Source organism: Cyprinodon tularosa, unplaced genomic scaffold (assembly GCF_016077235.1).
Source record: "Cyprinodon tularosa strain WSP-4 unplaced genomic scaffold, ASM1607723v1 ctg148, whole genome shotgun sequence".
Classification (NCBI taxonomy): Eukaryota; Metazoa; Chordata; class Actinopteri; order Cyprinodontiformes; family Cyprinodontidae; genus Cyprinodon; species Cyprinodon tularosa.
The window spans coordinates 1038743-1054179 of record NW_024038309.1 but is presented as its reverse complement, the minus strand read 5'-3'; the positions used below and the strand labels follow the sequence as shown (position 1 = coordinate 1054179).

Below are 15437 nucleotides of genomic sequence, written 5' to 3'. Positions count from 1 at the left end.
CATATCTTCAAAAAGTCTGTTGTTGAGAGGATGATCTCATCCTCCATCATCTTCTGAGGTAACAGCGTCAGAGCAAATGACTAAAAAAAGCTCAACAAGCAAAGAAGGCCAGCTCTGTTCTAAAAACTACTCTAGAAAATCTGCATTTTAATTTACAAAGAAGAATTCTTCATTAAGAGGAGAAATCATGGACAACAGAGAGCATCGTCTTCAGAAGATTATAAAACAACAGAGTGTCTTCAGTAAAAGGCTTCTTCAGATCTGGTGCAAGACAGACAGCTACAGCTATCAAAACCTACAACTGATAAAAAAAAAAAAAAACTACTGTTACATTTAATTTCCCTTTGGGATTAATATATATTTTTTAATTGACTTGAATATTCATGTGTAATTATGGCCAATTAAGAGTTCAGATCAAAATTCATGTGTGGAATGTATGTGTTTGCTGCAGTTATTTCTAACCAGTAAAACATAAATCAAATCCACATCTGTGCATAAAATATATAGAATAAAGTTCTATTTAAATATTTTCCTAAGCTTGATCACAAAATGCAAACATATTGACAGATAATAGACATACTGAAGATGTGACCTGCTCTGCAGATAGAGTTAAAAACTGACTTCTAATGAGTTGCCAAATTATTTGATGCATTACTAGAAAAACTGGAACTGGACTAAAAAACTGGGATCAATGTTAACATCTAATCATCGTGAACATTTTGCTTTTTCCCTGAGCAACACTTTTCCAATGTCACTTATAGCACAAACAAGACTAGATGGCAAAGAGATTTGTTATATATTTTCTCTTTAATCTTCACCTAAAGGAAAACTGGCACCTTGTCAGAGGACGATGCCCAATCAGTGCCATAACTAATTTAGCAGCCTGAAATCAAAAACAAATAAAAAGGCAGCTAGTAGGAGCAAGAAGCAAACTATCAACCACTTCTAAATTACGAATCAACACAATAGGAATCCAATTTTCTGTAATCTACTTTGTCTGTCGTCATGGTATGAATAATCTAATTTATACATTTCCAACCACAAAATTAATGAACCAGAGAGGGCTGCTGCGAAGAAAAAAAAAAAACTAATTTCATAATAGAGTTGAATCATCAAACAAAGGAAAATTAATTAAGTTGCTTATCAATGCTTACTTTGTTTAGAGAATGTTTTTGGAGGGGGTTCTCAACCTGTCCCCACTTCAGCTGGCATTGGCTAATAAAAAGAATACCTGCAGGGGGATAGAAAGATAAGGACGAAAACAGGGGAAGAGAGGGAAGAGGTGGGTGGGAAGATAAGGCTACTGATAAATAAAAAAAGCGAGAAAAACAAGGAGGGACGGCACAATGAGAACAAATGTAACTGAAGAATATATTTAACACATCATCAGATTGTCTGAAGAGGCAGTTTTGTTTTATTGAAACAATCAGTTTGGGACTGGATTCTTTGAAAGGTTGTCGTGAAAATGGACAATGAACTCATTCAGTTTGACAAAATAAAGAAAATTCCCACGGCTCCCTTGAAAAGAAACATTTTACCTTTAATGATGCTTCTCTCCTGCTACAATGAAGCGTTGATGAGGATTAGATGGATATGTTTTGGGATTGTAGCTATTAAATCACAGATGGAGATTCTGACGGACTCGATTGATGCAGAAACAATGACAACTTTCCACCACTGCGGCCTGCCACAAAGAACAGAGCCGAGCTGCGCCGTGACAGACTTGGAGTGCTCACATCGCAGATGTTAGGCATGATGATGAGGCAAAGGGTCCGGACACTTGTTACTTAATTATTTAAGACGACACATAACCCACACCCACACCAGTACTGCCAATGGAGGATGAATAAGCTCTCAGCGACAGACCCCAGAATCATCCTTTATCCGCTGCGTCCACCAGCTGGAGTTCAATGCATCAAGGACATGCACTCTGAGTGCAGGTGGCCATGCTGGCACGAGGCCTGCAGTTCGTACATTGCTGTCTCAACAGGAGAAAAATGGTGCCGCATGCAACTTTTTTTCATTCTGAGTGACAAACGGGTCCACAGCGAACAGATTGGAGAATTCTAAATGTTTCTGCTCGGGGGAAGAGATAGTCCAGGGTTACACGTCTATATCATCAAAACAATTACATAACTGGAGGTCTCCAATGGGAGCAATGGGGATATCCCTGCCTTGCAAAACCACTCATCCAACCACAAACAGAAAAAATCCAAATAAACTGTGGTTTATTTGGACTTTATATGATAAACCTATATAAAGTCATTATAACTCTGTAGTTGAATGGAAATGATGCATTAATCAATCAATTTCTACCCTGTTTTGTATTTATATACAAGCATATAAAAAGTAGAAATGTCTACCAATAATTTTTTTCCCAAATAGCCCAAGCACACTAAGGATAGATGGAGATCTTCAGTTAAAAAATGTCGTTTTCAATTCTTGTTGGAGATTCTCAACAACTGTCTGGACTTTGAATAGGCCATTCTAACATCTGAATGTCTATGATTAATGATTCCACTGTGGCTCTGGCTGAGGGATGGGAAATATTTACTTTAGATTTCATCATGACATTTTTTAAACAAAAAAATCGCTGGGAGAGCGCAGACCTCCGCCAAGCATAACATTTTGCCCCATATTGTGACGTACACCTATAGCTGAAACTCCCACATGATCTGGATCATTACCAAATTTTAAAAATTGTTCCTTGGAGTGAGGTGCACCTTCGGTAAAACTTTCCTTAAAATCTGTTCACAAAAAGGCACAGCGTGTGTCTGTAGCCTCTGGTGTTTGCCCTGCAGTCTGCTTTCTTGTTTGATCAGCAGATCAAGACTTTGATTGAGGCATTGCTCAACTTTCCTGTGTTTTTTTTTTTTTCAGTATAATACTTCAGAACTTTGTTGAGTCCAGTGCTGTCAATAAGTCACTGCTGCCACTCTGTGCTTTAAGGGGCAACTGCTTGCTTTGACAAATGTTAAGGGATTATTTAGAAAATCCACATCTGAATTATGATGTGGATCATCACCAAAATGTAATGGATTGTTCCTTAGACTGAGGTGCACCTTTGGTAAAAGCGTCACTGAAATTCATTCAAGCATTTTCAAGTTATCCTGTACACCGACAAAAAGACAAACAAATAAACATACAGTATACAAGCTCCACTAAACACATAACCCCCTTAGTGGAGTTAATAAAATACAGTCACAACCAAATGTAGATTAATTAATAAGATAGAGCCATCTAAGCTATTACTCAACCAGAAATAATTATTTTCACAAGGTTTAGGTAAATCAGCTTGTAGCTCTGCTTAAACAACAGGATTTGCCCACAAACACCTCACGAGGCCAGACTTAATTTCAAACATGTTTGATTTTCTCTCAACCTTACGATTCCTAATCAGAATTTATGTTGTGAGAAGCTAATCGCTCCTCATTCTCCCTTTATACAACAAGATGCAAGACGCACAATGAGGCAGAAACTTGGCCCAATCCAAAAAATTCTTGCACGACTGGAGAGTCGGCCCAAAAATGGCAAAAACCCATACATGTATGCACGACTTTATGTAGAGGCAATCAACTCAAGTTGAAGAAAGTTATAAGTTATATAAAAGAGTCTAACTGTGCTGCTAACAAGAACAAAAACTATAAGGATTTGTAACAAAGTCAAGAAGGCAAAAAGATCACAAGAGCTAACACAGCATGGGCTGATCAGATCAAAGGATATTCAAGAAATATTGCAGACATCTATTCATTTGGAAAGGAAGAAAAAGGCCATTTCTAAGACATTGGGCTAGTAGAGAACTACAGTGAGAACCATTGAATCGAAAAAAAAAAACAAAAAACAGCCATTAACCTTCATTGGAGTGGCTGATCTACCAATATTACACCAAGAAAGCAATAAGGAGTCAGCCAGCAATACAGAGAACAGCCCAGAACAATTTCTTAATTTCTTCAGGCCTCACCTTTGTGAGTTAAGGTTAGATTTATGACTTAATAGGAAGGAGACACATGAGAGCACAAATGTCTTAAAGAAACATCTAAAGGCAGCACTGTGTAACTTTTAGTCTTATGGGCACAAACATGCACCTTCCAGGTTGAGAGCCCCTGAAATCACCTGGCAGCACTTCTCTGAGGCAAAATTAAAGTTTCCTTCAATTATTTAGAATCTGGACCAGCAGGTTGAGAAGTCATAAAGAAACTTCTAAAGAAAAGAGACCGTTCAATGGTCTAGATTAAATCCTAAATAAGAGAACCAAAAATAGAGGCCTGATCAGGTAAATTTCTTTTTTGTGTGTGTTGCCTGGCAACAACAACTTCATTAGCTCTCCTGTAAGGATCCACAATCAGTTGTAACAATAGACAAATGTTTTTAATTATTTTTCGATGCAAATCAATACAGTAAATGATATTGTAAGCTGTTACGTTTTTTAGAAAATTCTAATAAAATATGGTCACATGGCAATGCATTCTGGGTAAATACTGTAGACTATGCCAGGTCCTGTAACGCTAGCTGTGTTGAGCCAAAACAGCAACTAGTAACAATAAATCTTTTTCATTTTTAAACTGGAGCGCGTTGAAATTGATGAAAATAGAAAAATCACAAGAAGAAATTAGGATAAGTAGGACCTGACAGCGGAAGAGGGGAGAGTCATCGAAATAAGTTGGTGTTAGTGCAGCGGCTGCTTGGAGAGCCCGACCCAGATTGACAGCTCTTTACAAAAAGCCACTGCTACCAACGCTTAAAAAGGAGAGTAGCTTTTGGCTGTCCTAAAAGTTGTTAGAAGTCACTAGACGATGTCATCACCAAGTATTGTAGTATTACCTACTAGTATTTACCAGTATCTAATATACATCTCAAGCCAGTCACATTTTTTTATTCTAGTAATCTCATGTATAACGTATCATTAAAGCTTTGAGGTAGTGATGCAGTTTGGCATTGTCTTAATCTACACAATATGATAAAGAAAATTCAGGTAATGTTAGCCTTCTTGTGTTTACTCTGTAGTTTTCAGCTTTGTAAAACCTAATCACCTCATCAACCCAGTATGCATTGCACAGGTATAATACCAACCTCCGTGGGAGAAAAAAAATCTAACAAAAGATACACAAATTCCAAAGTAGTGATGAGTATTTACATATCACAAACAGCAGTTTCTAAGTTGATAGGAAAATCACAACATATTAAGGGCAGCATGTTCAATTAGTCATGATTTCCTGTAGCTTAGGCTGACCAAATGAGGCTACCCTCTCAAGTCACTTACAGTATGTGTAGCTGCCATCAGAGTCAACTCATTTAAATATTCTAATATTTAGTTAAAAACGAGAGTTAATACATAATAGTATTGAAATTAAAAGTTCAATCATAAATAAATAAATAACTTTTAGTAAATTTGTGTTTATGTACATTGGTTAAAAAAGCTTATTAAAATGTAAGGAGGAACCTATGTTTTTTGTTCCGCATTTCACGTTGTTGCCCATGGGAAGATTGATTGACACAATTCTTTTTTTTGCACCTGTTTCTTCAAGAAGTTTCACCAGAAAGTTTTAAGACTGGTTTTCTGAGAAAAGCTGTATAAATAATCTTTATTCCTCTGGAGTTTATGCGGCCAATGAGGTATGACTTTGTTTAACTTATATTTATTTGTGTAAAGCTTTATATTTGTTTTGAGCTAATTTGGGTTCTGTTTCCCTTCTTAGTTCTGACGGCATTTTTGGGGCTTTATAAGACGTGTCCACAATAAATGGCTGTTAAAACCAAAAGAACGACATTGAGCCTTGATTATCTCTAGAGGAGTAACAATATGTAAGAGTAAAACTAGAGCATTTCAGAACAAGACCATCATAACACAGCAACTGTAAAATATAGTGTTAATGTTATGTCTGGGCTTACTATACTTCCTCACAGTCTGAATACCTTGTTGAAATTGGAACCATTCATGTGGCCTTCTAGCAGAAAACCCTTAAGGAGAATGATAAGCCTTCTTAGTCTAAGACTTTAAGTATAAGCACATCAGGTTTTTTCATCAGAACAAAAGATCTAGAACTCACAATTAATTCTACTTCTACATGCCAAATAATGGAGAGGTCTAGTCATAGTTTGTTTAAAAAATGCAGCGCAATTTATTCCTTTTTGCAAAGAAAAGTGAGAAGAATCTCAAAGATTCAAAAGATTCATCACTTGTGGCAGTTGTCACTAAAAGTGGCACAACCAGTTATTTAGTTTACAGATCAGTTAATGTTCCACAGTTCTCATCATTTGAAAACTTGATTGTGTATTATCTCTGGTTATCTTTAAAAAACAATGATCCAAATCATTAAAGTGTCCAAAAAACATATTAGTGGAAATATATAATGGTCCGAAAATACCCATTTTAAAGCACTACAGATAGAGAACCTACAGCTGTTGTGAAACTGCATGCCAGATTCTTAACTGAATATGTGAGACATACTAATGTCTGTCCACTCAAATGCTTTTAGCCCTATGACCCATTCCTTGAAAACCAAGAGAGGATCAAGTATTTACTAGACGTTTTCAGTGACATACCAAATGGGGTCACTAGCTGGCTGGCTGGCGAGGGAAAAAATTGAGCCATCTTTAAAAGAAGCCCTGGGCAAGAACTTGATGGGAAAAACTTTAAGAAAAAGAAAACATTCAACCTATCCATAGTTGTAAGTTCGAGATGAAATCTTTTTAAAGTCTTATTGGAGGCGACAACTAAGTGAAACTGATATTTTTGACAGAAAAACTAAAAGTGAAAAAAGGTAAATCAGAAAGGATGTACAGACGTCAATTCCAACCATTTGCATTTCTAGCTGCTCAATGTAGGCAGGGGCTGAATCAGAATAAAGCAGATCAGGGCCCTTAGGTCCTCGACAGTACGGATACTTTTGTAAGACAGGTAGTACAGACTAGTGTACCGAATCTGGGCAGCCTTCAGCTCATAATTATACTTCAGAAACACACAAGGATCATGGCTATGAAGTGGTGAAAAAGGCATTCAGCAAAATAACCACAAATAAAAAGGTTGCCAAAATGTAGCAAAGGGTTGAAACTAGGGGTGGGTATTGGCAAAGAAGTCATGTTTGATTCGAATCACGATTCACATGCCACGATGCGATTCTATCATGATGCATCATGATACTTGAAATATTGCGATGTATTGCGATATTTTCACTGAACACTGTAAGAAAAAGATACAGCCATTACCAGTGGCTGACTGGCTGGGTATGATCTGGATAGTGTCTTCAATTGATACATAACTGAAAGCAACTGAATTCATACATAGCTGTATTTACTGAAACAACCTTTGGAGGTGTTGCCATGAAAACAAATACTGGACACAAATATTACTATTACTGGTGTGGACACACTGACAAAAATATCTTAGGATTCATCAAACTTAAAATAACAAAATATGGATAATCAGTGCCGTTTACATGGCCTCAGTGGTCCTTTAAACCAATGAAATGAAAACATTCAAATGTATATTTCCCCTTTTGCAAATGACGTACGTCATATCAATTTCATTTTTACCTTCTTTGTTTTTAAAGCCAAAATGCATCCAAGCATCTGACTTGAAATGTGATGGAGCCGCAGGGTGAATTTTCATAGTGTCCTCCATGTTTTATTTCATATGACTCGTCGCAGTATCCCACGGCCGGAAATGCTAGTGACACAAGGCAGCGGGGGTCAAAATAGGGCTGGGCGATAATTCAATAACGATATAAATCGATCGATAGACATGAGGCGCAATAGAAAAAAAGAGAGTCAATAAAAGTTCGATAAAAAAACGCAGTTTTCCTTCCTTCTCATTGTAGCCTAGCATGTAGGTTTATGCTACTTCCTCCCAACCAATCACAATCGCGGACCCAGGCACGCTGTCACCAAGCGCCGCCCTCTCAAACCACAACACAGAGCACATGAAGATGTCGCAGCAAGGAGAGGCGGAGGAAATTGTTCCAAAGAAGGGTTTTTGTAGTTCGCCAGTTTGGCAGTATTTCGGTCATGGCAAGTCGGACAAAAAACAAACCACAGTCATCTGGAAAATGTGTAGGGAACCAGTGAAAACGAAGTCTGATAACACAAACAACTTTTTTTTTTATCATCTCAGCCGCTCACACCCGCAGGAGTACGAGCTGTGTAGGCCCCGGCGCGGCTCTGCATCGCCTCCGAGGAATCTTCGGGAATTTCGGCAAAATATATATATATTTTCAGATCTGGGCAGTTTCACACGTAGTTCTAACAATTGAGAGAAAAATGCTGAGGGGCCAGAAACTTCAAAGTACTAACTCAGGTTAAAGCAGGAAACTAAGCTGAACCAGGTTCACCAGGTTCAGCTTAGAAGAATGCGGGGGGGGGGGGTCCATTTATTTATTTGTTATATTTCTTTTGGTCACTTTTCTGGTCACTTTAGTTTATTCTTTGTCAGTGTTTAATAACATAATCCAGGTCTCTTAAGTTATTTTTCCTTAAAACAATTCTGTTATGGTTAAAAAAGTTGGTTAAATAAATATTTAATTGGAAGTCTGTGTTTGTGTTCTTTATTAAAATTAAATCATTTAGCAATATCATAAAAAGTCCAGGCAGAGCTGCACATAAAATATGGTTTCAAATCTTTTCAATAATTATCGATATCGATCAATATGCATTTTTTTTTTTATCGATAAGCTTTTTTTCTATATCGCCCAGACCTACGTCAACACATCCACAGCGACATCTGCTGGACTGGAAGTTGTATTCCACTTGGTTTGGCTGATGTGCGCCAACCATTCATGTATTTTATTTGTTCATTTTTTTTAATTAAGAATTCTTGCCATCAAGAATCGATGCAGTAGATCACAAGAATTAGAATCGCGATGCATCGTCATGGCGATTATTTTGCCATGCCATAGTTGAAACTCTCCATTAAAAAAAGAAAATATGTAAAAGTCTGCATATTTGCATGTGTCACAGAGAGTACATGTAAAGCAATAATGTGGTTTTGTTCATTTTTAAATAGTGGGCTATGGAGGACCAGTAGAGTCACTAAAAAAGAAAAGCAGCCATTTCAAATGAAGCACTTAAATCATACAAATATAAATCGTATTTAAAAAGCATTTAAATCTAAATTGTATTTATCAATACATTATAAAATCATTTGAACTGTAAATGGAGATTTAAAAACCACAATTCATAAATATCATTCTAAAAACTTTTTCTAATCACACATTTCAAAAAGGTAATTCCTTTTTTCATTTCCATTTTCTTTTTCACCTTGCAATTTCAAATATTTTTTACAGTTGTATTTTCTTTTTCCTTTACCTTCTCCATTTACCTTTTTCGTTACCCTTCTGGTCCCAAAACTATTTTCAAATCTCAGTATTTAATAAGAGATTAATAAATATAATGTACAATTCCTTTTTTCAATTTAGAATGCACAAATAGGAAACACTTTCCAAACTGGATTCCTAATTGTATGATGGGTAGCGCTGCTGCCAGCTTGCAGCAAGATATTATATAATATTTTTATATATATATGTGTATATTTATTTATGTATATATATATACGAAGGATTTTTGCTGTGTTTTATATATATATATATATATATATATATATATATATATATATATATATATATATATATATACACATATATAAAACACAGCAAAAATCCTTCGTCATCTTTATTGTTGACAGGCTGCAGCCATGTCTTGAATTCCTCGTTTTCCAGCTCCTTTTGTTGAAATGTTCCTTTTCCCTCATTCTCTAGCTTTTTCTCTGCCTCAAGCTTCTTTTCCGAACATACAGCTTTACAAAAAACTGGAAGCAGTTCCGCTCAAATATATTGCGACATAATATATTTGAAATAGTTTTTTTTATTATTTATATACCGTATTTTCACGACCATAAGGCGCAACGTACTAAAAGGCGCAGTCTCAGTTATGTGTCCCATTTCTGTATTTAACACACACATAAGGCGCACCGGACTATAGGGCGCGTTTTTTATATACAGGTACATGTCCTCTACTACCTTTAAATAGCTCTACTGCGTATTTAAAAATACAGCGAGGGCAAAACTGATTATGACTGTGCTTTATTCATGTATTTATTAAAAAGTATTAATCAAACCTGGCAGCTGGCCGTGAGACAGACACAGCGCTGTGATCACTCCTAAATTAACTTAAAATCCTGAAACCTGCCGACGGAATATGTTCGCTTTTATGGGTGCCTGCAGTTTAAATTATTTAGATGAAACACACCTGCCAGCAGCCGCAGTGAACCCGGAGGCTACCCTGCTTAGAGGCTGCTGATGAAAGGATTTCTCCTGTCGGCGCACCGCTGGAATGTGGGGGTCTGAGCGCCTCTGACAGAAATAGATAATCTGGATGAACTGACTGCAATTATTAAGTTTTCAGGTGGACTTTCTCACTTAAAAACATATTAAAACTACTTTATTCCCACTGATCACAGCAAATATAGCTGCAAGATTTAGATTATTTAGATGAAAAAACACCTGCCAGCCACCGCGCTGAAGAGGAGGAGACCCGGCCCAGAGGCTGCTGTTGAATTAAGTTTTCAGGTAGAAAAATAGAGCGGGAGCAAAACTGAGTATGTTTGTGCTTTATTCATGTATTTATTACAAAGTATTAATCGAACCCATCAAAGTCATCATCCTCTGTTTCTGAATTAAACAGCTGCGCTAAATCAGACATGCCAATTTCCCCTTCTTCGCTGTCAGTCACTTTCCGTGCAGCGCAGCTCCTCAGAAATAATGCCCACACTTTAGTCCAAGCATCTACAATCCATCCGCAAACGGTGGCGTAACTCGCCCGGCGCTGCCTTCCACTTATCGTGAAACTGTGGTCTCCGTCTGTCATCCATCGCTCCCACGCCGCTCGCAGCCTTACTTTGAACGGCCGCTTCACACTGATGTCGAGCGGTGGAAGCTCCTTTGTCAGACCCCCGGGATAACGGCGAGCACAGCGTTCATTTGATTCACCTTTTTTTTCACATCGGCTGTGAGATGGGCACGCAGCGATGGTGATGCGTGGAAAAAACCACCTGGTCTCCTCACATAGGCTACACCTCCCTCAGCTACGCTTTCATCATATCCTCATCCATCCAGCCTTTTCCATTTGCGTTAATATCATATGTCATCAGAGCGATGTGTCTGTCTCGCTGTCAGCTCCCAGATCAGCTTCTCTGATTGGTTGATGCGGCGCGTCCAACAGCAAAACTTCAATTTTTCCATCTCGAGCAGCAGCAGCCCGTTGGCAGATGCTTAAACGCTCCTGCTGCTCAAAACGCGCTGCAGGACCTTTTGCTGCACCTATACGCGCGTCAACCATTTACTTTGCATGTAAACTCGCTGCTTCTGCTGCACTTGCTGGGTCCGGTTCACACCGATGTCGAGCGGTTGAACAGCGAGCACAGGGTTAATTTGTTTCCCCATGTTTTTCACATCAGCTGTGAGATGGGTACGCATGGAGTTACATATTAACAGCGATGGTGATGAGTGGAAAAAAAAAACACGGTCTCCTTACATTCAGCCACTCTTTCATCATCTCCTCAATGAGGTGGTCTCAAAAGTCGCAGTTACAACACACATAGGGCGCACCGCACAAAAGGGCGCACCGCACATTTTGAGGGGAAAAAAAGACGTTTAAGTGCGCCTTATAGTCGTGAAAATACGGTAATAATTTAATGACTTTAAATTTTGAATGATTTTTAATGACCCGCCAAAACCTATCACTACATGCTTCAACACTGCATTGTTTCCACAAACCTTTGAAGTGAATAGTATCTGCCAGGATCATGGCTCCAGCTTTAGCCTTGATTTCCACGTCGAATGGAGCCCCCTCCTTTCCACTGAGCGCAGCCTTAAACCAATCATGAAGCTGCTTCAGGTCCGCCTTGGAGTCCCCTTTCCCCAGCATGTGGTGTTGCAGCCCTAACCTGCTCTGGCTCACCTTCGTAAAAGCCTGACTGAAGGCAGGAGTCTGCTTGGTGAACAAACCAGAAGATGTGTGCGTCTGGAAGCTGGTGCCATTAGCTTCAACAAAGCTTTTCAATGCCACAGAGAGAAGGTCCCCAATCTTTCCTTTGGCTTTGGATGGCGACTTAAAAAGATCTTGAATCTGGCTGGCAGTTTTGCCCACTGAGCCTTCAGCCAGCACTTCAAGTGAGGAGGCTAAGAGAAGAGGGGAGAACAGAGTGTTTACAGAGCTGGCATCAGAGCGTAGGACCCGGTACAGGCGCACACCCAGAGCCCAGCTCGGGTCATTTAGGAGACTAGGAAAAGAGGGTTTGGGTGCAGCACCGGTGCTCTTTGATGAGTTAGTGATGCTGCTCTGCAGCAGGAGAACATGAAGACACACTATGAGGCAAAAGGTGAGTCTGGACCACATGGCAAACCTATAAAGAACACAAAAACATAAGGACGTAGTTACTAAATATTGCGGCAGACTAATATAAATAAGTGCTTAGCTGTGAACTGTGAAGAAAATGAAGTGTTCATATCATAAAATAAAAATCTTAAAGTGTGTGTTATATCTGAATTCAGAGCCTCTCAACATGACACTCCTAAAGAAAATCCAGCACAGCTAACCTGGTGTCCAATAATCAAAGGGCAAGGAAGGAAACCTATGAAAAAAATAGTCCATCTATCTAAACTGTCATTCCTTTTTTTTTGACACAATAACAGTATGGCAATTTTGATTGTTGACCAATACCAACATTGACTAGATACAACATCAACACAAATTATATAAAATTTTTATACATATTTGAATTCATTCAATGCATTCAATTGCATTTTCTTTATACAAACTTAAGTCCCTACCAAGAACTTTTGTATTTGCCGTTTCGTGTACATTCTTAAATCTGTGTTGTGTTGGTGTTGGTCCACTTGAAATTTTCAGGCTTAAAAAAATTTTTATGTTTGGGCCAGCAAAGACATTTTCAACACAAATGTCTGCATCCACAACTGCTGAGCAAATTTCCCAGCCAGCCTACATCCAACCAATTCAAGAGCTTCAGAGCCTTCATACGTCCACGTCGGAAAACTAAACTCCCTGGTGAGACAGGTTGCAACATTGATTATTGGTCTTTGTAACTCATTTAAGTAGAAAAAGTAGCCTCAGTGGTATGTTTTCAATTGACTAAATGTTGCATGCTGCTTAGCCAATGTTACGTTCTGAAGAATACTATACAGAATATTCTACAATTGAACAAAACTAAAATAGATAATTCAGAAGACAAGATATGTACGGATTGCAAGTGTTGCAAAAAGCTGCTGTTGACTTAGTGGGCTATCACTGCTGGATAGAAATGCTGAAGCACTCTGAATGATGCAGCAACATGCTGTAACAGATATAGGACTGATTTTAAGCAGTCCAATCTGGCGGGCCAATCACAATGCAGAGATGTGTTTTGAATTTTTGGATGCAAAGCAGGTGGGATTTTGAGGGCCTGACGACAAAGCTGCGCAACACAGTAGCAAGCACTGCGGGAGCAGCAGCTTTCAATGGAGCGCTCCATGGAAAGTTAAAAGTTCTCTTTCTGCTGTTCAATAAAAGTAAGTTTTAAGATAATTTGAGGCAAAAATATTATACTTAAATGCGTCACTATATGGTCCATTCACCGATTTAATGCGCAATTAAAAAAACTATTTTCGAAGTTGAGAGGACCACGGCAACCAGCGGACCTCCGAGGCTAACAGCAGCCTCGGATAACAGGAGGTGCTCTAGAAGAGCCGAGCGTGTGGTGACGTCACAAGTATGCTTCTGTTCCTATTGACCCAGATTTATGCTGCGTGCTCGCGTTCTCACCAAGTTCAAACTTTCCTATGTTCTTGCAAAGACCGGACTTGACGAGAAAGCAAGCCTCGTGAATTGAGAAACGGCCATAGTTTGAAAAACGAGTTGTTCTCATCAAAAATCTTCCGATGTCTCATTCTTCGGGGCCAGACTAAGTTGCAGATTTAATCTCACATTTAGTCTGGTTTATCAGGCTAACCAGTTATCAGTCAAGAAGTCGGGGGCCCCTAAGCAACTGCAGTCTCTGCTTACTGATAGTTACACCATTGGTTGGTCAATAACATAAAAAAATACAAATAACCATTAGCAAAAAGTAGTTTTTTTAAGTATACTAAAAGTGCACTTATTTCATACTTAAAATCAGGCAATGCACTTAGAATTTACTTATTTTAAACTATATTTCATATTCTTAACAATAGTATAGTCAAGTGTACTTGACTATACTATTGTTTACTAAAGTATAACTTAAAAATGTCCCAATTTAGTTCGAAGAAGTATTACTTTAGTATTACTTCAAGTACACTAAAAGTACATTGTTCGGTATACTTTCTAAACTTATACTTAAGTATCCTTAATAGAATTTACTTCAAGTATACTACTTTTTGCTAAGGGAACCGATACTGAAGGGTGTAACGTGAAAAAAAGTGAATAAATTCAATACTTCAGCACTTCACTATCGAGTGTATACTGGAAAGAGGGAATGTCCCCCTTGGAGTTTTAATGCAAACAGAACAGTGCCCTTTCTCCTTCACGCAAACCTGCGTCCCTTAGTGCACATACTTAAACTCGCTGTTAATATTTGAGATAAAGCGCTATAAACAGCCTGAGGGTTCCTTCTTCACTGTTAAATCTCCTGCATGCGCAAAGCGTTCCTGCAGAGCCGCAGCAGCAAAGTGGTTTTTTTTTTGTAAATTCCTCCCCGTTTGATAATTATCCTTCCTGCAGCGCCAAAAAATCAAAGTACGACAATTAAGTTTGATGAAGTTGCAAATAAAAAAAAATGAAAAGAAGAGGAGTGGGTGAAAAAGAAAGGCTTTTCAGACAGAACAAGCGAGTGAAATTGATACACTAAAACATATTCATCTAGTGAGGAAAAAGGAAAGAGAAGGCGAATTATTGATTGTGAGGAGACTGGAAACATCTGCTGCCTGGTTCTGCCCACTCTGGTCGGATTTCCCTCTCCAGAAAAAAAAAAAAATAAATATAGAGAGGAAACATAAGAGAATGACTCGATTTGCTCATATTTACCGTTAATTAATTCAATCGTCTCTCCCAGTAGCTGTTTGTTTCTTTCTTTTAACTGAGCCTCCAGAGGAAGTAAAGGCTGGGACCGAATCGGGATCTCAGACGTGGCAGGAAAGAAAGGAATTTTTTCCTGCTTTTCCGAAATTTCCAAAATCTGGGAACCGCACTGAGTGTGGACCCCTACTGGAGCCCAAAAATTAAATAAAAGTGGGACAAAATACCAACTTTTAAAAAGAACTTTTCAGTTTATCCGATGCAAAAATAGTTTATTAGGGGTATAACTATTATTAGAAGAACTGAATTAATAAACTACTAAATAATTAGTGTAAAATGCATCTTCTAAATCAAGGTAAGGTGTAAAGGTTGCAGTAAGGGACGCATTTTTCCTTGCATTT

At 38.3% G+C, this 15437-nt stretch overlaps 1 protein-coding gene across 1 annotated transcript in view; it reads right to left on the bottom strand.

Moving 5' to 3' along the window:
• Positions 1-15202, bottom strand: part of serpinh2 (serine (or cysteine) peptidase inhibitor, clade H, member 2) — a 51652-nt gene extending 36450 nt beyond the window's left edge. Inside the window, exons 1-2 of the mRNA XM_038279118.1 lie at positions 15046-15202; positions 11766-12394 (exon numbers count right to left, since the gene is read on the bottom strand). Coding sequence (XP_038135046.1) covers positions 11766-12387 — 622 coding nt within the window. The 5' untranslated portion in view covers positions 12388-12394; positions 15046-15202. The remainder of the gene's footprint in view (positions 1-11765; positions 12395-15045) is intronic.
• Between the last annotated feature and the right edge of the window lie 235 nt (positions 15203-15437).